The sequence below is a fragment of the Phyllobates terribilis genome, unplaced genomic scaffold, assembly GCF_046119375.1.
Source record: "Phyllobates terribilis strain yellow unplaced genomic scaffold, ASM4611937v1 Scaffold_1__5_contigs__length_1240528914, whole genome shotgun sequence".
Lineage (NCBI taxonomy): Eukaryota > Metazoa > Chordata > Amphibia > Anura > Dendrobatidae > Phyllobates > Phyllobates terribilis.
This window is the reverse complement of record NW_027362761.1, coordinates 70,962,667-70,984,121: the sequence shown is the minus strand read 5'-3', so window position 1 is coordinate 70,984,121 and position 21,455 is coordinate 70,962,667. Positions and strand designations below refer to the sequence as shown.

At 41.5% G+C, this 21,455-nt stretch overlaps 1 protein-coding gene across 2 annotated transcripts in view; it reads right to left on the bottom strand.

Annotated features, from left to right (window-relative positions):
- CORO2A (coronin 2A) overlaps nt 1-21,455 on the bottom strand; it is a 235,376-nt gene that overhangs the window by 100,033 nt on the left and 113,888 nt on the right. For both annotated transcript variants that reach the window (XM_073664193.1, XM_073664182.1), the window contains exons 2-3: nt 11,615-11,815; nt 7,830-7,946 (exon numbers count right to left, since the gene is read on the bottom strand). In XM_073664193.1, coding sequence (XP_073520294.1) covers nt 7,830-7,946; nt 11,615-11,815 — 318 coding nt within the window. The remainder of the gene's footprint in view (nt 1-7,829; nt 7,947-11,614; nt 11,816-21,455) is intronic.

The following is a 21,455-nucleotide window of genomic DNA, read 5'->3' as shown; positions in this document are numbered from 1 at the left end:
AGAAATGACGTGAATGGGAATTAGGGCTAATGGGATTAGGGTTTATGGAATTAGGTGTCGCTGACACCAAGCCCTTTGTTTAGTGATGAAGAAGTGTCAACCAGACACCCTCATTACGAAACCTGCAAGTAAAAAGTTAAATAAACACACACAGAGAATAAAACACTCTATTTGAAATACAACAGACACATTCTTTAGTCATTTAAATTAACCAATATACTCACCCCAGATCTGACAGTAATCCAAGGGTTAAAGCAATGTCCCACGTTTTTTTTTACCAAAATATCTTCATTTAGCTCCAAAAATAATTCACTGCTGTACAAAAAAGCATCAAAATTCCAAATCGAGGAAAAAATACACGTTTTTTCAGCAGCGTTTTTGCTGCCAAGAGGTGCAGAAACCTTGCAGAAATTTCTGCACTCAAATACTGAACATGCACACATAGTTGCATATGGCAAGCCTAAGGCTATCTCTCCCGACTCTCCCACACAGAGACTAGTTTGTGCTTTCAAAAGGGTTGGTCATGTGGATTCAAACTACTCTGACATCTTTAATACAGGGAAAGTTGGGAGGCCCCTACTAATGTTAGATGATCGACGGTTCAGCCAACTTTAACGTGTAGGGTGCCTTATTGGATGCATCTAGTTTTGTTTAAAGGGAACATGTCACCAGAGTTTTCCCATATGAGGTAAGGCCAGCACCTGTAAGCCCTCATATATAGCACTCTAGTATGCTGTATATAAGCCCCCGTTCCGGCCTGCTAGACAAGAAAAAGACCTTTTATTATACTCACCTACAGGCGCGATCCGGTCCGAGGGGCGACACTGTTCTTGATCTGGCACTTCCTCTCTTCTTGTGATGCCATCCACCTTCTCTGCTTCGTGTGGATGATGCGTCCTACATCATCCACATAGTGTCCTGCAGAGTAGTGAGCCTCCGCAGGGACGTAATGCTGGACACTGTGTGGATGCCATAGGACGCGTCATCCACTAGAAGCAGTGCCAGAGGATGGCGATTGCAAGGAGAGCTCTTGCAGGCCAGATTGGGGCATATATACAGCATATTAGAATGCTGAATATCAGGGCTGAAAGTTGGTGGTCTTATTTCATATTTGACAAACCTGATAGGTTCCCTTTAAGTGTTTCTACGATAATGAAACCACCATGTTTGTCTAATAATTATTTAACCCATGGTAATATTCACTTAGATCATACAGCTTTTCAATTTTAGTGTAAACTTCTTGACTCCATTGCTTGCATTTATACATTCAGCTGTGGTCATGGGAATGTATACTTAAAAAAACTGAAAACATAATAATAATAATAATAATAATAATAATGTTTGCATTGGTTGTGGAGTTTTGGTTTGGTTCAATTTAATTGAGCCAATGATATTTTAAATAAATTATTGAGAACATATGCTGTACATAATAATCTTAAAGCAGTTGTCTTTCCAGATTTGAGAAAATTCACTGCATACATGATCAAATAAACCTCTTAGACCTGATGGTGTACTTACTTTGAAAATCCACATCTGAATGGCTGTATAATCTATTCATATAATTTTTTTCCCTGCCTAAAATTAAAAGGAGAATTTTAGGGTTTTATAGCCAGCCATTGTGATATGGGCTTTCAAAGTAGGCATACCAGCCTCTTCAGGCCTAAGAAATCAATTTAATAATGTATGCAGTATGTATTGTGAAATCTGTTGACAGATTTGCTTTAGTTTTACTTCTTTTTATCCTATTTTATTTACATTTACATCCACTCACTATCTCAGAAAAATCTCGCTATTAGTTATAAGAATATTTTTACCTATAGTTGTTCCTGGAATCTGTAGTCATGAAAAAATATAACTATAGTCAGAAGATTTTATTTTAACCCTTTTGTAAGAGTACAGTGACTGAATGCAGAACCTGCATGTCACGAAGGTCATTTCCCGGGTGTGACTGTATGCAAAAGTAGTGGTTCAGATTTTTTTTTAATGTATATGTGTTATGATCTGCAACAAGTACTAAGGAAAGAAAGGGGAAAGTTATCCCTACAGTAAGACTAAGCTGAATTCCTACGATGTAGCGGGCTGCCTGTTCCTTGCGAACAGACCCGCCCTAGTCCTCGGCTAGTCTGAACGAAGACCTATAGAATAAAGGAAGGCGTCCCTAAAAGAACTAAGGACTGGGACAAAAAAGGGACACCTCCTAAACAGAGAAGTTGTTGCAGAACACAAAAAGACAAACTGACAAAAAGGTACTAGAGGTCCCAGAAGGACCAAGCGAACTGACAGAGAAAGGCACCGAAGAACCTGGCTAAAGAAACAGTCAAACAACACTGAAGTCCAGCACAGCCAAAAGGGTGGAGCTGGAATATATAGGCAGATGGTCACATGACCGCAAAACACAAGATGGAAAAAATAAACAGGAGGGTTCTAACAGTACCCCCTCTATTATGAGGATCCTCCGGATCCTCCAGGCCCAGGCCTATGCGGAAACCTCTTGTGGAAAGCTCTAACAAACCTAGGAGCAGAGACATCATCCGTCCTTACCCAGGAGCTGTCTTCGGGACTGAAACCCTTCCAGATGACGAAATACTGTAATCTCCCTCTATGCCATTTAGAATTCAAGATACGAGAAATTTCATATTCGCCGTCTTCCACAACAGGAGGAACTGTAACAGTGGCGTACCTATCTGATACATCAGTCTTTTTCAACAAGGAAACATGAAACACAGGATTAATCTTCCAGGAAGTAGGGACATCCAACCTAACCGCAGACGGGTTAACAACCTGAAGCACTTTAAATGGACCCACAAACTTAGGACCCAGTTTTTTAGAGGGAATCCTCAACCGCAAGTTCCTTGAGGACAACCAAACCATGTCACCCACAGTAAACAAAACCTCCTTACTAGTGTTGAGCGATACCTTCTGATATCGGGAAATATCGGATCGGATTGGATCGGACCGATACCCAAAAAGTATTGGATATCGCTGATTCCGATACCGGAAACCAATGCAAGTCAATGGGACACAAATATCGGAATAAAAATAAACCCTTTCTTTCCTTGTAGGTTAATTCTACATGAAGGAAAACAACTAAGAATAATGTAGAATGTATTACGCGAAAAGCCGGCAATTCAGCAGCGGCATACACCGGTACCCGACGATTTAAAACAGAAAGAATAGAGCATTACACATAGATTAGATAGATAGAAACATATCAGTCACATATATATGAAGTACAGTGACAGTGTTGCTTACTGTACTTGTCATTTAGTGTAAAGGATTTATTAAAAAAATAATAGTGTTTTCATGCACAGTCGCTTTAAAAAAGCCGGCCGGCAATTCAGCAGTGGTACCCGACAATTTAGAATAGAAAGAATAGAGAATCACACATAGATTAGATAGATAGAAACATGTCAGTCACATATATATGAAGTACAGTGACTGTGTTGATTACTGTACTTGTAATTTAGTGTTAAAATAAAGGATTTATTTAAAAAAAAATTGGCGTGGGGTTCCGCTTAATTTTAGGCTCTAGCGGAGGTTAAGCAGACAGCTGGGGCAAATGTTTGAAGCCTGGGAAGGGGGTAATACCCACGGAGCTTTCCAGGCTGCTAATATCAGCCCCCAGCTGAATACCTAGCCTTTACTAGCTATTAAAATGGGGGACCCCCCAAAAAAATGACGTGGGGTCCCCCCTATTTTAATAGCTAGCAAAGGCTAGGCAGACAGCTGGGGGCTGATATTAATAGCCCAGGAAGGGTGCCATGAATATTGGCCCCCTCCCAGGCTAGAAACACATTTAAGAATTGTGTCTTTATTTCAATTAAAGGATTTTATTCTGGGTGTTTGTGTTTTTTTTTAACTTTGCCTATGGGGTTAGTAATGGGGGTGTCTTATAGACGCCTCTCCATTACTAACCTGGGCTTGATGTCAGCTGGCATTATAAGCTGACATCAACCCCAGCCCTATTACCCCACTGTTACCGCTACAGGCCAGTGGGAAGAGCGAGGCTAATTGCCAGAATTGGCACATCCTATGGATGTGCCATTTCTGGGGCGGCTGACGGCTGGTGTTTCTAGCCTGGGAGGGGGCCAATATTCATAACACCCTTCCTGGGCTATTAATATCAGCCCCCAGCTGTCTGCTTAGCCTTTGCTAGCTATTAAAATAGGGGGGACCCCACGTCATTTTTTTGGGGGGGGTCCCCCATTTTAATAGCTAGTAAAGGCTAGGTATTCAGCTGGGGGCTGATATTAGTTGCCTGGGAAGCTCCGTGGGTATTACCCCCTTCCCAGGCTTCAAACATCTGCCCCAGCTGTCTGCTTAACCTCCGCTAGAGCCTAAAATTACAGGGAACCCCACGCCAATTTTTTTTTAAATAAATCCTTTATTTTAACACTAAATGACAAGTACAGTAAGCAACACTGTCACTGTACTTATCATATATGTGACTGACATGTTTCTATCTATCTAATCTATGTGTGATGCTCTATTCTTTCTGTTGTAAATTGTCGGGTACCGGTATATACCGCTGCTGAATTGCCGGCCGGCTTTTTTAAAGAGACTGTGCATGAAAACACTATTATTTTTTTAAATAAATCCTTTAACACTAAATGACAAGTACAGTAAGCTGAGCGCTGCCATCCAGCTTGTCATCCTTCAGAGACACTGCAGAGCACAGGCATTATAGGAACTTCCGATTCCGGTATTCGATATTCTAAAAGTATCGGAACTCAGTATCGGAACTCCAATACCGCGAATATCGGTTGATACCCGATATTTCAGTATCGGAATTCTCAACACTACTCCTTACGTTTCCTGTCAAAATACTTCTTGGACTTCTTGTTAGCCTCTTGAAGGTTGCAACGTACATTAGTCCAAACTCTCTCCAAATTACCGGAAAAATTCTTCTCCTCCTGCACCGCCGACCCCAATTTGGAGAACGAACCAAAAGACGGATGTCTCCCAGTACAACAAAAAAAAGGAGAACACCCAGCTGAGGAGGATGTATGATTGTTAAGAGCAAATTCTGCGAGAGGCAGAAACTCAGACCACACATCTTGATTGTCCGCCACAAAACAAAGCAAAAACTGTTCTACATCCTGGTTCTTTCTTTCAGTTTGTCCACTAGACTCAGGATGATACCCAGACGAAAATGACAAATGGACTCCCAACCTGTCACAAAAAGCACGCCAAAAGCGAGCCACAAACTGAGGTCCTCTATCAGAAACAATATCCGTGGTAACGCCATGAAGCTTGACAATCTCCTTAACAAACGCCTTAGCGAGTGTCTTGGCGCAGGGCAACTTAATGAATGGAACCAAATGACACATCTTACTAAAACGGTCCACGACCACCCAGATGACAGTAAAACCCTCGGACACAGGAAGATCAGTAATAATATCCATTGTGAGATGCGTCCAAGGCGCACTAGGAACCTCCAGAGGGCAAAGCAACCCCGCAGCAGGAGTATGTGAAGCCTTTGACCTAGCACACACAGTACATTGACGCACCCACTTGATGACTTCTTTCTACCATCCAGGGCACCAAAAACTGCGACTGATAAGTCTCTTAGTCTCAGAAATTCCTGGATGACCTGCCAACCGAGACTAATGACACTCCACAAACAAATCTCTCCTAAAGGCTCTAGGCATGAACAACCTCCCATGGGGAGTGTTAGATGGAGCATCATCTTGAGCTTTCAGAATCCCATTCTCCAAAACGGAGTCCAATGCCGCCACCACAACTCCTTTCTGTAAAATGCTCTCCTCCTCCTCGGCACCGACCGTAGGAGAGAAGCTGCGAGATAAAGCATCGGCTTTAACATTCTTAGTACCAGGGATATAGGTAACAGAAAAATGAAACCGAGAAAAAAAAAGTGCCCACCTAGCTTGACGGGCATTCAACATTAACAGAAATAAACACTTGAAATAGATCACTCTGTTTGTAATGACTCTATATAATATATGGAGTTTCACTTTTTGTATTGAAGAACTGAAATAAATTAAATTTTTGATGATATTCTAATTTAGTGAGATGCACCCATAAATATAGAAATGACAGTTGTCACAACTGCACACTTTTCATGGCAACGCTCATATAATACATAACTTATAATGCGTACATTCTAACTTCTACAATGATCTCTTGGACTTTTAAAAAGTTTTAAAGCTCTATTTTTACAAAAAGTATGTTTATGATTAGCAGGCAAAAAAATAATAGTTGACAATGAAATTAGTAAAACAATATAGTATAGTGCTCATCCTATTCATAGACTTATTAGTTATCACCATGGTAGTCTACAGTTAAGCAAGCTGTTTAATAATACGTGGCTGCTTGTCATCATTATTATTATTATTTATTATTATAGCGCCATTTATTCCATGGCGCTTTACATGTGAAAAAGGGGGTATAATACAAGAACAATTTCAATAATCTTGAACACAATATGACAGCGACTGGTACAGGCGGAGCGAGGACCCTGCCCGCGAGGGCTCACAATCTACGAGGGATGGGTGAGGATACAGTAGGTGAGGGTAGAGCTGGTCGTGCAGCGGTATGGTGGAGCGGTGGTTACTGCAGGTTGTAGGCTTGTCGGAAGAGGTGGGTCTTCAGGTTCCTTTTGAAGGTTTCCACGGTAGGCGAGAGTCTGATACGTTGGGGTAGAGAGTTCCAGAGTAGGGCGGAAGCACGGGAGAAATCTTGTATACGGTTGTGGGAAGAGGAGATAAGAGGGGAGTAGAGCAGGAGATCTTGTGAGGATCGGAGGTTGCGTGCAGGTATGTAACGGGAGACTAGGTCGGAGATATATGGAGGAGACAGGTTGTGAATGGCTTTGTATGTCATGGTTAGGGTTTTGAACTGGAGTCTCTGAGCAATGGGGAGCCAGTGAAGAGATTGACAGAGAGGAGTGGCCGGGGAATAGCGGGGGGACAGGTTGATTAGTCGAGCAGCAGAGTTTATGATAGATTGGAGGGGTGCGAGAGTGTTAGAGGGGAGGCCACAGAGCAGGAGGTTGCAGTAGTCAAGGCGGGAGATGATGAGGGCGTGCACTAGTGTTTTTGCAGATTCATGGTTTAGGAATGTGCGGATCCGGGAGATATTTTTAAGTTGGAGTCGGCAGGAAGTGGAAAGGGCTTGGATATGTGGTTTGAAGGAGAGTTCCGAGTCCAGGGTTACCCCGAGGCAGCGAGCTTGAGGGACTGGGGAGAGTGGGCAGCCATTGACTATGATGGATAGGTCAGTTGGGAGGGTTGAATGAGATGGCGGAAAGATGATGAATTCTGTTTTGTCCATGTTAAGTTTTAGAAATCTAGCAGAGAAGAAGGATGAAATAGCAGACAGACATTGTGGGATTTTGGTTAATACGGAGGTGATATCGGGTCCAGAGAGGTAGATCTGTGTGTCATCAGCATAGAGGTGATAATGAAAGCCATGAGACTATATGAGCTGTCCCAGGCCTAAGGTGTAGATGGAGAAGAGCAGGGATCCTAGAACTGAACCTTGGGGGACACCGACAGATAGGGGGCGAGATGAAGAGGTGGTGTGTGAGTGGGAGACACTGAATGTCCGGTCTGTTAGGTATGAGGAGATCCAGGATAGGGCCAAGTCTGTGATGCCGAGAGATGAGAGAGTCTGTAGTAAGAGGGAATGGTCCACTGTGTCAAAGGCAGATGACAGGTCTAGGAGGAGGAGGACAGAGTAGTGTCGCTTAGATTTGGCAGTTAGTAGGTCATTTGTGACTTTAGTCAGTGCAGTTTCAGTAGAATGTATTTTGTAATAAGACTACTTTCCATCATATGCTGAGTAAAATCTAATTTTTATGAACTTACAACAGTATCTTCAGAACAGGATGCAATGACGTAGTCATCAAAGGGATTCCACTTGATGTCCAACACATTTCCTTTATGGCCACAAACTTTAGGGTAATGAGGATCAAGCTTTCCTGACTTCAAAATACAAACATAAGAAGCAAATATAAGTCATTTATATTACAGTTCAAGTATCTTTATAAATCTAAAGACATCCATACACATTAGACACAATTACCTTCTGTGACTCCCCAATACACAAGTATGCTCGGCTTGGAAGTGGGTCACCATGTCCTCTATGAGAGAGCCACTCCCTGACTTCTGTAATATTCCAGATAACAAAAGGATCCACCATTGGAAAACCAACAGGTGGGATCCTTCTCTTGCCTGACATCATCTGTTGGGGAGAGCTGGGAGGCTCCATACACATTAGACTATTGGCCTATACTGCTGATATTGGCAGGTTTGATTGACCTTAGTCTAATGTAAATGGTTACCTGAAAAGGTACCTTCGGGAGAAGACAAAAAGTCTGCAGTCACTATGTGTGACTGCAGATTGACAAATTGTGACACTATGTGATGCTGAGGCAGCAAAGCCATCTCTCCATTAATTCTTACTGGATGTGGAGGTAGGACCACTGTTCTAGAGACAGGTGCAGATTTTTGAGGTGGTACTCACACCTATCAGACACTTACGTATGTCATATCCATAGGATATGACATGATTGTTTTATGTGGGAATATCCCTTTAAAGAAAACCTGACAGCTAATACATGTTTCCTGAACAATGGGCAGAATGAAACAGAAGACAGGCTCCATTATTGCAGTTATGTATGGCTTACTCAGCACCATTGTATTTCAGAAAAATACATATTTTTCAAAGATGGCTGGGAACACTGCAACTAGAATGACTAGTCCAAGAGACAAGTCCTCAGCAGCTTCTCTCTATACTGACAGGTCTCTCCTAAGTATGTGGATAGGGACAGACTTGTCAGTCAAAGGTAGATGAGATGGGAAAAGCTGCTTGGGGCCTAAATCCTAGTCACCTCATTGCTGCGTTTCAGAGTAAAACATACATGACTGCCATAATAGCGCCAGTCTCTGATTACTGCTGCCTGAGGTTTAAGCAACATGAATTAGTGGTCAGGATTCCCTTTAAAGGGGTGGTCTGTCACCTAACATGTATTTTCTAAATATCTATCCTTACACCCTAACCAATTTTGTAATTTGCTCTATTACATAATATCCTACACTTTTCCCTATCTAGTTAATCCCTAAAAGTGTTTTTTACTGCACTTCCTGTGATGTTCCCTGATGAAGTCCTGTTCTAGAAGGGGCAATAGACACTCTATTGCCCCTTCTAGAACAGGACTTCATCAGGGAAGAGCGCTGCAGTTACTAGCTTCTTGCATCACCGCCCTCTGAAGCTGTCCTGTATCCTATTGGTGGACACTGTGGGAGATGTGAGTGCAGCACCGGCACTCTGCTACTATCTCCGCTACAGCTTCTAACTGAAATAAGACGTCAGGAGGCAGAGATAGAAACAGTGAGTGTCCCCAGCGCCGCCCCACAGCCTTTAGCACAGTTGTCCTTTAAGCAAACTTAAAGGATATAAAATGAAATTACACTAGCTGTTACTCAGGTTTCCTAGAATCTTAGTTATGACATAACACATCCTCTACACCTATAGGACTGTTTAATAAGTGAAATTAACACTTCCATAACGTGCTTGATTGACAACCGTGCTGATTGTAACCACACTTTCCCAGGAGTAAGTATATCACAAAAAATAATAGAGTTATAAACAACCTACAAGTAGAGCTTAATGACATGTAAAATTACCGCTATAGCTTAAATCATCTCTGCAACAATGACTGATATAAGCTTCACCAAGAAAAAAAAAATACATGAGAAATTACATTGTAATATATGGTTGTCAATGTCATATTGCAAAACAATAGTGTTAGAGTCTTATTGAATAATCCAAGCTAATCTTCCCTAATGACATAATCACAGTTTCACGCTTATGAGCCCTGTAGACATTTAATTGAGGGATATGTGTCACAATAATCATTTTGATAAAACACAGATCTCCAGGATATCCTCCAGATTCATGGCTTATTTACTGCTACAAAGCTGTCAGATTGTTATTGGGTCAACACAACAATTTTTAAGAGGTTGTCCACTACGTTAACACTGATCCCTGTCTGATCGGTGGGGGTGAAACATCAGGCACCCCCCACCGATCTGCTTTTCTCAGTGCCGAAAGTGCTCAATTACGTAGCTGCTCCGTTTACTAATAGTGGCACATCCACCCCCTATAGATTTGAATAGGAGGCGGATGTGCAGTACCTGGCCACGGCCACTATCAGTAGACAGAACAGCTCCTTAAATGGGCACTTCCGGCAGTCGCCGGCACCGAGAACAGCAGATCGGCGGGTATGCCGTGTATCACACCCCCATCGATCAGACATTGATGAACTATCCTAAGGATATGTCATCAGTGTTTAAGTAGTGGCCAACCTCTTTAATATGCTAGAAGTTTAGGAATTCTTTATTAGCGCAAATTTGTCTAACTTACCAACTACCTTCTGATCAGAGGCTTTCAAATTCTGCTGTACAAATCAAACCCAGAAATATCCTTATATACTTCAGTGAATGTAACAAGGTATATTTACATTATATTTTTTTTTTCCTTTTTCTGTTTCAAAAATAATACACAGTTTGACCATCATTCCGAAAAACTATGTTGTCAGGTTATTCACACAACACTAGTTTGCTTCAGCATTTGTGAATCAAAATCAGGAGTGGAACCTACAGAGAAAGTAAAATAAGCAACTCCTGATTTTGGGCTTAAAAATACTTATAAAATACTGACCAAAAATACAGATATATCAAGTGGTGCCATGGCCACATGTGGAGTGGAATGGATGGTAAAACTTGTACTTTTCACCTTTGTATTTTGCTGTGGTTTGCTCACTTGCATTCTGCCGTTTCACCTGCTCTCACCTTTAGGGCTCATTCAGATATCTATTTTTCTCATACGAGTTTTTCACGGATAGAACTCGTACCAATTATAGTCTATGGGGCTATTCACATGTACATGTATTCTTGAGGACTGAGTGGTCTGCACAAAATCACGGTGACATGTCCGATTTTCATCAGAGTCTTGGATCAAACACGCCAATGTAAGTCACTGGGTTCATAAAAAAAAATGCCATCTGTGTGCTGTCCGTTTTTCAAAGGCTTTTTGATATGAAAATATTGAGAAAGCTTCATCAATTTTTTCATTTGAAAAAAATAGATAAACTCTGATGGTAAAAAATACTGATGAAACTCTTGACTTTTTTGCGTATGAGAGAAGTCACGGAAGTCTGAATGAGCCCTAAGCCAAGATGGGTGGAATTTGTCTGACTGTGACAAGATTGCATGGGACATTGTTTCTCTTTAGAGAAAGAGTGAGAATGTATCTCAACCATCATGCTATTATACTGCAATTCATTTCATAAAGCCCAAGTCTTAATAAGGATTAACTTTGGTAAAATGCTCTGTCCCTAAACAAGTGATCTCACGTATCAATGAAATCATCCACATGGCTTGCCTAATCACAGAGCTCTTCTAGTTGGCCAACTCTTATTAGTAGCCTATTCAAGATTTGATTCCGATGACTAATCAAGAATCACTAGAGGCTGTACTGAAGACTGATTGGTCGGTTAGATTGATTATGCATTGTCTTCTTCTTTGTAATAATAACAATAATAATTATATTTTGAATTATAAATTCGCTTAAGCAGGGTATTTTATACCTGTTGTATGGGTATGACCATGAAGGCTCCTCCGCCTGCACATTCTGTCACTACAGCAATGAAGCTTGGATTTACGGCACAAAATTGGTTGTCGTGTACACTTCTTGTAATAGGCACATTGTCGTAGCAATTCTCCTTGTTCGCAGGCTTGCCGAAGACATGACGGTACTTAGAGTTTCGATACTGAGGCTGCCATGACATCTGTGGGGAAAATGTCAATAATTAATTTTCATTTTTTTCAAAGGATAATATAAGTGTACTTATATCTCTAAACATAACTAGATCATTTACTCACTGATTTCTAGGAAAACGCTCATGTTTTTTTTATTGGCAAACCTGACATTTGGGTTTATGCTTAGAATAAACTGAAATATTAGGAGTCCTCAGTGTTATAGAAACATACACTACATTTATAGGGTTGTTGCACTACTTTAATATCAGATTACTTCAACTGGTCAGCCATTCTTGGTGCTAGCAGTAGCCGGTTGTTTGGAAGTTGCATAGCTGTCAATTGTGTAGTGGCATCTCCCCAGCTTCATTCACAACTGCTAAAATCCAGTGGTCGGCGATGCGAACAGCTGATCAGTGAGGGTCCCAGGAGATTTTGTCAAAATTGGAAATGGTAACTATTTGTTATTGGATTTCTCTGAAACATAAACATCTTCAATTCAAAATGGTTGTGTATGTAGAGTTAAAGGACTTTAGAGGCTTAAAATACTGATGACTAATCCTTTGGATAGGTTTGTTCACTGTTTTATCTGAACATAGCTGATCATGGGGGTGCTGATCATTTATTTTAAAGCAAATTTGTTAGTAGGTTTTTGCTGCGTAATCTGAGAGCTGCATGATGTAGGGGCAAAGACCCTGATTCCAGGGATGTCTCACTTACTGGACTGCTTGGTGTAGATTTGATAGATTTGTACATTGCCAGCAAGCAGCTAATCAGTGGTGGACTGGGTTACACAGATTAGCCTGACTGCTGTGCACTTTTGACCTAGTCCTCTAGTGATAATCCCCTGGTAATAAAACACTGATTGTATCGAAACTACAACACAGTCCTGCAAGTGACACATCACTGGAATCAGGCTCAGTTGCCCTACATCATGCCACTCTCAGATTAAATAGCAGATTCCCTTTAAGGAACAACCCTTTAATAGATGCATGTATTTGTAGTTATTATAAAATAACTCAGCATGTCAGCTATGAAATAGCCGTATATGAATGGAATTCATGCCTTATGAATGCTACCCTTCAGTTCCTCTCTGCATATACTGGATACCTCTGCTGGGTGTAGCTGACAGGTCAATTTTTTTCTACAGCATTTTATAAGATAATCTTCTCTGTGGCTTAAAGAAGTAATACAATCACTGACAACTTTAAAAATAGTTATTTTGAGCATAGCAGGTAGCCGTGAAAACTTTTTATTACTCTGCCATGGTCCCCTGCCAGTCTCTGTACTTTCTTCTCCCGTTGTATGAACATGTAACTGCAGCAGTGACATATTGGTCACGGTGAGACCAATTGGCTACAGAAATTACATGCCAGTCTCCATAGAAACCAGCAGGGGGAGCCAGGCAGTATTAGCGAAGACCTGAGGGGCATCAGTAAGCCTGGTATGAATTGTATTATTTTATTACAGCATGCTCAATGCATCCAATGTGGAAAAACAAACACTTTAATGGGAAGCAATGGTCAGAAAAAGAGTGTTTAAATAGGGTTTTTGACCATTTTTTTTCCAGATAATGAAGTTCATTAAAGAAGTACTCCCATCTGAGTTTTATCCTCTTAATATATTGAAATCATCTTATTATATGACACGGTGTGCTTACAATTGCTTATTTTGCCCTTCTAACCAGTTAATTCTTCTGTTTTCCATTAAGTCTAAAACATCACGTGATTAACAACAGACTAGCGGAATCCTTCTAAGCTCTTTGTAGAAACAGGAGGTCAATTTTCACTGCATGAGTCATCATTAGAACTACAATTCCAGGTCACTGACAAAAAGAAACAAGGAAGACAGATAAAATCAAGGGGGGCGTGAGCACATGGGTCAGGAGTTTAAGAGAAGGTGGATCTGGGCTGCCAGGGACTTTTCAGTGATACAGAATTGTAGTTACAGTGATGACTCATGCAGGGAAAAGAGGCTTCCTGTTTCTACATACAGCTTAGAAGGATTCCGCGATTCTGTTTTTAATCACATGATGTCATAGACTTAATAGAAAAGAGAAGAATTAACTTGGTAGAAGGGCAAAATGAGCAATTGTAAGTCACAGTGCTATATAATATGATGATTGCCATATATTAAGAGGCTAAAAACTTTGATGTGAGTGTGTCTTTAAAAAAACAAAATTAGTAATCTTGCTATTTTCACAGCGGCCAGTGGAGCTTTTTTAGACTCATACTCATTCTTTTCAGCAAGAGGTTTTAGCTAGGTTCCTTGTCAGCTGAGCCAGAATTACAATGACAGGTAACACCTATCTATATATACACTATTCACAATAAGTGATGTCACAGCATACGCTGGTTAGATGCTTCAATACGAAAGATAGGGTCCGAGTCTGTTCATTGCTGCTAATATACTGTACATATGTTGTTTCCTAAAACAATAGGAAATAGCAGTCTAAGAAATCCAGTGTGAAAATTGCAAGATTTATATATTTTGTTTATTTTTAATACAGTTTGTGATACGGGAAAAAGCTTTCTTTTAATACACAACTAAAAGCAGACTATAATCACAGCAAAAAAATTCTGGAAAGAATAACACCTCTCTTTCTTGTATACACTCCAGATTTGTGCTTAAAAAAGCATGAACAATACTCATTAAATCCCGAAATGGGACTAAAGTTGAAAGTTTACTCTATACAGTAAAACGTATAATAATAATGCTTGGCATGACTTTCTATGTAGACAAACACTACGTTTCAATGCAAATTATATTTTGCCTGCTGACGAGAACTCATAATGTTAACAACCATCAAGTAAAGAAAACAAACAACCGTTTCACAGAATCTGGTATTAAAAACATTTTTTGCAAGACACTTTTATTTTTGACTTGTGGTTTTTACTGACATTTTTTGCTTGACAATCCCATTGAGAATAAGCTGATAGCTCTATGTCTAGCTGCTGGGATTCACAGCTGTAGGATGTGAGGCATTCTTGATGCAAGTGTTCAATGCTCTGGAGGAAAATTAAGCATTACATGGTACCCAGTGAAATTATTGTGCACTCCTTGTAATGCACAGGCTGATCTCACCCTTATATCTCTTAAGTAAGTTTAGGAATGTTGTGAATGGACAGTAAGCACATGATAGCTCTATTCAAATGAATGGAAAATAAAGGGAATCTGTCTGCAAGTTTTTGCTTTCTCATCTGAGTGCAGCAAAAGGTAGTGGCCGAGACCCTGATTCCATCAATGTGTCACTGTGTGTATACTATAAGAGGACTATGGGCTGTGCATTATACTATATGGATGAACATGGGCTTTGCATTATACTATATGGATGACTATGGGCTTTGCATTATATTTTATGGATGACTATGAGGTGAATTATACTTTATGGATGACTATAAAGTGCATTATATATTATTGAGGACTATGGGCTGAGCATTATACTTTATAGAGGACTATGTACTGTGCATTAGACTATATGGAAGAGTTTGGGCTGTGCAGTATATTATATGGATACCCACTCCAAACCATCCACTGCCACCATACAGCACTCAAAATGTTCATAAAAATCGTTGCACCACCTGCTCTTTCTATTTTATCTCCTTCTACTAGTCGCTGGCGACATCTCCCCCAACCCTGCGCATTCCACCACTAGTATACATAACTCTCTTCCAGCTGTACATAGAAACCCTGTCAATCTTATTAACATTCAGTGCATGCCTTCTCCTATCGCTTTTCATTATGCCCTATGGAACGCACAGTCAGTGTGTAACAAACTAATTTACATTCACAATTTTTCCTCTCTAATTCCCTTAACCTTCTGGCTCTTACAGAAACCTGTATCCAGCAGTCAGACACCACCGACGCTGCTGCTCTCTCGTTTGATGGGCTAAAATTTTCACATACCGCCAGACCTGAGAACAGACAACGTGGAGGTGTTGGTTTGCTCCTTTCATTACAATGTGCTTTCCAGGTCATCCCCCTGGTTCCCTCACTGATGTTTCCTTCCTTTGAAGTAGACTCTTCAAACCCTTCTCCCTTCGAGTGGCAGTTGTATATCCCCCTCCAGGCTCCTCCCGCCAGTTCCTGGATCACTTTGCCACCTGGCTTCCTCACTTTCTATCCTGTGACATCCTCACCCTCATCATGGGAGACTTTAATATCCCCATTAATGATCCCTTATCCCAATATGCCTCTCATCTACTTTCTCTAACCTTCTCATTCGGCCTCTCACTGTTTACTAACTCTCCTACGCATGAAGACGGCAATACTCTGGACTAGGTCTTCTCCCGTCTCTGCTCGCTGCATGACTTTACTAACTCCCCTCTCCCGCTCTCTGATCACAACCTTCTTTCCTTCTCTGTCAAGAACAGTCTCCTCACCTGGGACACCTCCTCTTATCACACTTATAGGAATACACATACCATTAATACCCAGCAGCTTATGGACAATCTCCACACATCTTTAGCCCCCATCTCCTCCTTCTCCTGTCCAGACTTAGCATTGTCAGACTACAATAATACACTACAGAGTGCCCTAGAAGAAGCCGCACCTTCTACATGCAGAAAGACCCGACACAGACAACGGCAGCCCTGGCACATGCTGAAAACACGTTTTCTTCAGCGTTGCTCAAGGTGCGCTGAGCTTCAGTGGAGAAAATCTCTTTTTGCAGAGGATTTCATCCACTATAAATTCATGCTCAAAACCTATAACTCTGCCCTTCATCTGGCCAAACAATCCTACTTCACCACCCTCATTACTTCACTAGCTAACAATCCAAAATGACTTTTTGAAACCTTACACTCCCTCCTGAGCCCTAAAGCATAGGTCCCCATCACCAACCTCAGCGTTGAGGATTTGGCCACTTATTTCCTAAAAAAATTAACCACATCCATCAGAACATTTCAGTCCAATCTCCTCAGTGCCTGGATCCCCTTCCCTGCCGCACTTCAAGCTCACTTGCCATCTTTGAACCTGTTAAAGAAGAAGTTGCCCCCTTCTTCTCGGCCTACAACCTGCAACAGTAATCCTATTCACTCACATCTCTTGCAATCTCTCTCACCTGTCACCACTCACCTGACTACAATATTTAACCTCTCTCTTTCTTCAGGTATGTTTCCCTCCTCATTTAAACACGCCATTATAACCCCTTTACTTAAAAAACCATCCCTGAACCAGAACTGCGCTTGGTCCACTCCCGTCTAATCCGATAACTCTCTTTTCGACCCTTTACAATCTGGTTTCCGCTCTTTACACTCTACTGAAACTGCCCTTACTAAAGTCTCTAACGATCTATTAACAGCTAAATTCAAAGGTCACTGCACCCTGCTGATTCTTCTGGATCTCTTTGCTGACTTGACACTGTGGATCACCAGCTCCTGCTCACTATGCTCCGCTCTATAGGCCTCAAGGACACCGTTCTCTCCTGGATCTCCTACCTCTGTGACAGCTCCTTTTTATTTATTTATTTTACTCATTTATATAGCGCCACCAATTACACTGTGCTTTACAGACATTATGGGCACTGTCCCCATTGGGGCTCACAATCTAAATTCCCTATAACTATGTCTTTGGAAAGTGGGAGGAAACCGGAGAACCCGGAGGAAACCCACGCAAACACGGGGAGAACATACAAACTCCTAGCAGATGTTGTCCTTGCTGAGATTTGAACCCAGGACCCCAGCGCTGCAAGGCTGCAGTTATAACCACTGAACCACCGTGCTGCCCAAGAAGGGTCTGGATGCCTTTCTTGATAAATATAATATTACAGGTTATAGGCACTAGATTGTTTGATGGGGCCTTGATCCAGGGAACTGGTCTGATTGCCGTATGGAGTCGAGACCTCAGCATTGCAAAGCAACAGTGCTAACCACTGAGCTGCTCCTTCACTGTATCTTTTGCTGGCTCCTCTTCCTCCCCTTTTCCCCTTACTATCGGAGTTCCGCAGGACTCTGTCCTAGGCCCCCTTCTCTTCTCTCTATAGACAGCCCCTGTTGGACAATTAGTAGATTTGGGTTCCAATATCATCGCTATGCTGACATCACCCCCACCCTAATACAAAACACCAAGGATTGTCTGTCTGCTGTCTCTAACATCATGTCCTCCCTCTATCTTAAACTGAATCTCTGCAAAACTGAATTTCTTGTGTTTCTCCCCTCTACTAACCCATCTCTACCTGACATTGAAATTACCTTGGAGGGTTCAACCATAACTCCCAAGCAGCACACCCGCTGCCTTGGGGTAATATTTGGCACTAAACATTCCTTTATTCCCTATATCCGATCACTCACCCGCTCTTGTCACCTGCATCTTAAAAACATCTCCAGAATCCGACCTTTTCTCACCTTTGAAACTGCTAAAACTTTTTCTGTCGCTCTTATTCACTCTCGTCTGGACTACTGCAACTCTCTTCTGATCGGTCTCCCTTTTACCAAACTTTCTCCTCTCCAATCCGTCATGAATGCTGCTGCCAGGGTCATATTTCTATTCAGCTGCTTCACCGACACCTCCATCTTGTGCCAGTCATTACACTAGTTACCCATTCACTACAAGGTCCAATATAAAGTCCTCGCTCTCACCCACAAAGCTCTCCACAGTTCTGCACCGTCTTATATCTCCTCTCTTATCTCTGTCTATTGTCCTACACATGCCCTCCATTCTGCAAATTACCTAAGACTAACACCCCCATAATCCGAACCTCGCACCACGGTCTCCAAGACTTCTCTCGTGCTGGGCGGGTACTCTGGAATGCACTACCCCAGACGATCCGACTGATATATAGCCCCTACCTCTTCAAGCGAACTTTAAAAACCCATCTCTTTAAAAAAGCCTACCACCTCAACCTCAGTAACCTAACTCTCCCCTGTTCCCTCCCTCTAAATATTATTCAGAATCTGCTCCCTCCTAGTCATCTGTCTCCACACCCTTCATGCACACGATAACTGCACTTGATACCTGATAATTGCATTTAAACACAGTGGCTGATGACCGGATCATGCAGGTTTATTATTATTTATTATTATTATTTATTATTATGGCGCCATTTATTCCATGGCGCTTTACATTTGAAAGGGGTATACATAGCAAAAACAATTACAGTAAACATGAACAATACTAGTCAGCGACTGGTACAGGAGGAAAGAGGACCCTGCCCGGGAGGGCTCACAATCTACAAGGGATGGGTGAGGATACAGTAGGTGAGGGTAGAGCTGGTCGTGCAGCGGTATGGTGGAGCAAGGGTTACTGCAGGTTGTGCACTTGTAAGAAGAGGTGGGTCTTCAGGTTCCTTTTGAAGGCTTCCATGGTAGGCGAGAGTCTGATGTGTTGGGGTAGAGAGTTCCAGAGTAGGGGGGATGCATGACAGAAATCTTGTATGTGATTGTGGGAAGAGATAAGAGGGGAGTAGAGAAGGATCGGAGGTTGCGTGCAGGTAAGTACCGAGAGACTAGGTCACAGATGTATGGAGGAGACAGGTTGTGGATGGCTTTGCAGTAGTCAAGGCGGGAGATGATGAGAGCATGCACTAATGTTTTTGCAGATTCGTGGTTGAGGAATGTGCGGATCCGGGAGATATTTTTTTGTTGGAGTTGGCAGGAAGTGGAAAGGGCTTGGATATGTGTTTTGAAGGAGAGATGACAGTCCAGGGTTACCCTGAGGCAGCGAGCTTGCGGGACTGGGGAGAGTGGGCAGCCATTGACTATGATGGATAGGTCAGTTGGGGGGGTTGAGTGAGATGAAAATCCCTAGTTATTATAATTGCTAGACCTGAAATAACAAGCACTTTTCACCTACTGTGTCCCCCCTATTCCCTTGTAGAATGTAAGCTTGCGAGCAGGGACCTCACTCCTCCTGTAACTGTTTAAACTGTCTTACCTTGTATTGAATTTATTGTCTGTATATGTCACTGCTTAATTGTAAAGTGCTGCAGAATATGTTGGCGCTATATAAATAAAAAATGATTATTTATTTATGGAGGACTATGGGATGCATTATACTATATGGAAGACTATTGGGGGTGCATTATACTATAGGGAGGATCATGAGCTGTGCATTATACTACATGGATGACTATGGTGATTGCATTATACTTATGCAATGGGGCCTCATGACTTTGATGTACACCCCTAGTGAGTAAAATAGTTCGTTTTTTTCTATACATTAAAGAACAGGGCCAGAACAGAGACATATACCAGGATGGGGGATATATATATACCAGGATGGGGCCCATGATAAGGGACATATACCAAAATGAGGGATATATATATACCAGGATGGGGCCAGGATGAGGGACATATTTACCAGGATGAGGAACATATATATCAGGATGGAGGGCGCATATATTATATATATAATTTATTCAGGATGAGAGGGGGGCCCAGGTCCAAATCTTGCACCAGGGCCCATCAGGCTCTAGTTACCCAACTGGCACTCTGAGTAGGCCAGATAGATGGAGGTGAGTACTAGATTCAGTTATTGTACGAGTTATTGACCTTACATATTTGGGAGTCTATCAGATTCTGTGTATTTTTTTGGTATTGTTCTGTATGATATGTAAGGTAGACAGCACTGCTTACCAGAGAATGAGATGACTTGGTGATAATATAAAGTCCTAGACATTTAACAGTTATTGCATACCTAGGAGGGGTGAGCTTATAAACAGACCTGTGACCCCAGGATGTTTACTTACTACCTGACCACAGGTTTAATCAGCCACATTGGCTCTTCTAGTCAACATATAATAAGCCAATCCCTTAACTGCTGCTACTTCCCCACGTACCCATACATTCTAAAAGTTTTCCTCCCAAAACCTTGTGCATGTATTGATGACATTATAAACTTGGCACCTCACAAAAGCCTCAACTTTTATCTTTCAACATCCGACAAAAGGTTTTTCACACTACAGGTGGATTGAATAGCATTAGTTGGCGTGACACTCGATGTTGTAATTGTAGTCTCCTTTCATAGCCAAGTGCCGCAATGTTTATTTCTTCTTACTTTTAGCATATGTTACTGTAACCATGCAGACACTTAAAATGTGAACGATTTTCCTTGCTGTTCAATAATGCTATCTTATAAAGGGACATTGATTTCACGTTTTCTCCATCAACTACAGCTAGGAATTGTGGCTATCAGGTTTTTCAGCAGGGATATAGACAGATAGATAACCCAGAACCCCAAGAATCCCAAGGTACCACCTAAACTTCCATATTTCTAGTATTAGCAACCTTCAGCCTGAATCTACAATGTGCACATTCCAATATTACCAAAGAAAACCATTGCATGAACAGGTGTGTCCAAATCTCTACACTACTGACCTTTATATATGAAGCATCAATCAAAGGTTTTGACATACCTGTTCATGCAATGGTTTTCTTTGGTAATATTGGAATGTGTATATACAGTACAGACCAAAAGTTTGGACACACCTTCTCATTTAAAGATTTTTCTGTATTTTCATGACCATGAAAATTGTACATTCACACTGAAGGCATCAAAACTATGAATTAACACATGTGGAATTATATACTTAACAAAAAAGTGTGAAACAACTGAAAATATGTCTTATATTCTAGGTTCTTCAAAGTAGCCACCTTTTGCTTTGATGACTGCTTTGCACACTCTTGGCATTCTCTTGATGAGCTTCAAGAGGTAGTCACCGGAAGTGGTTTTCAC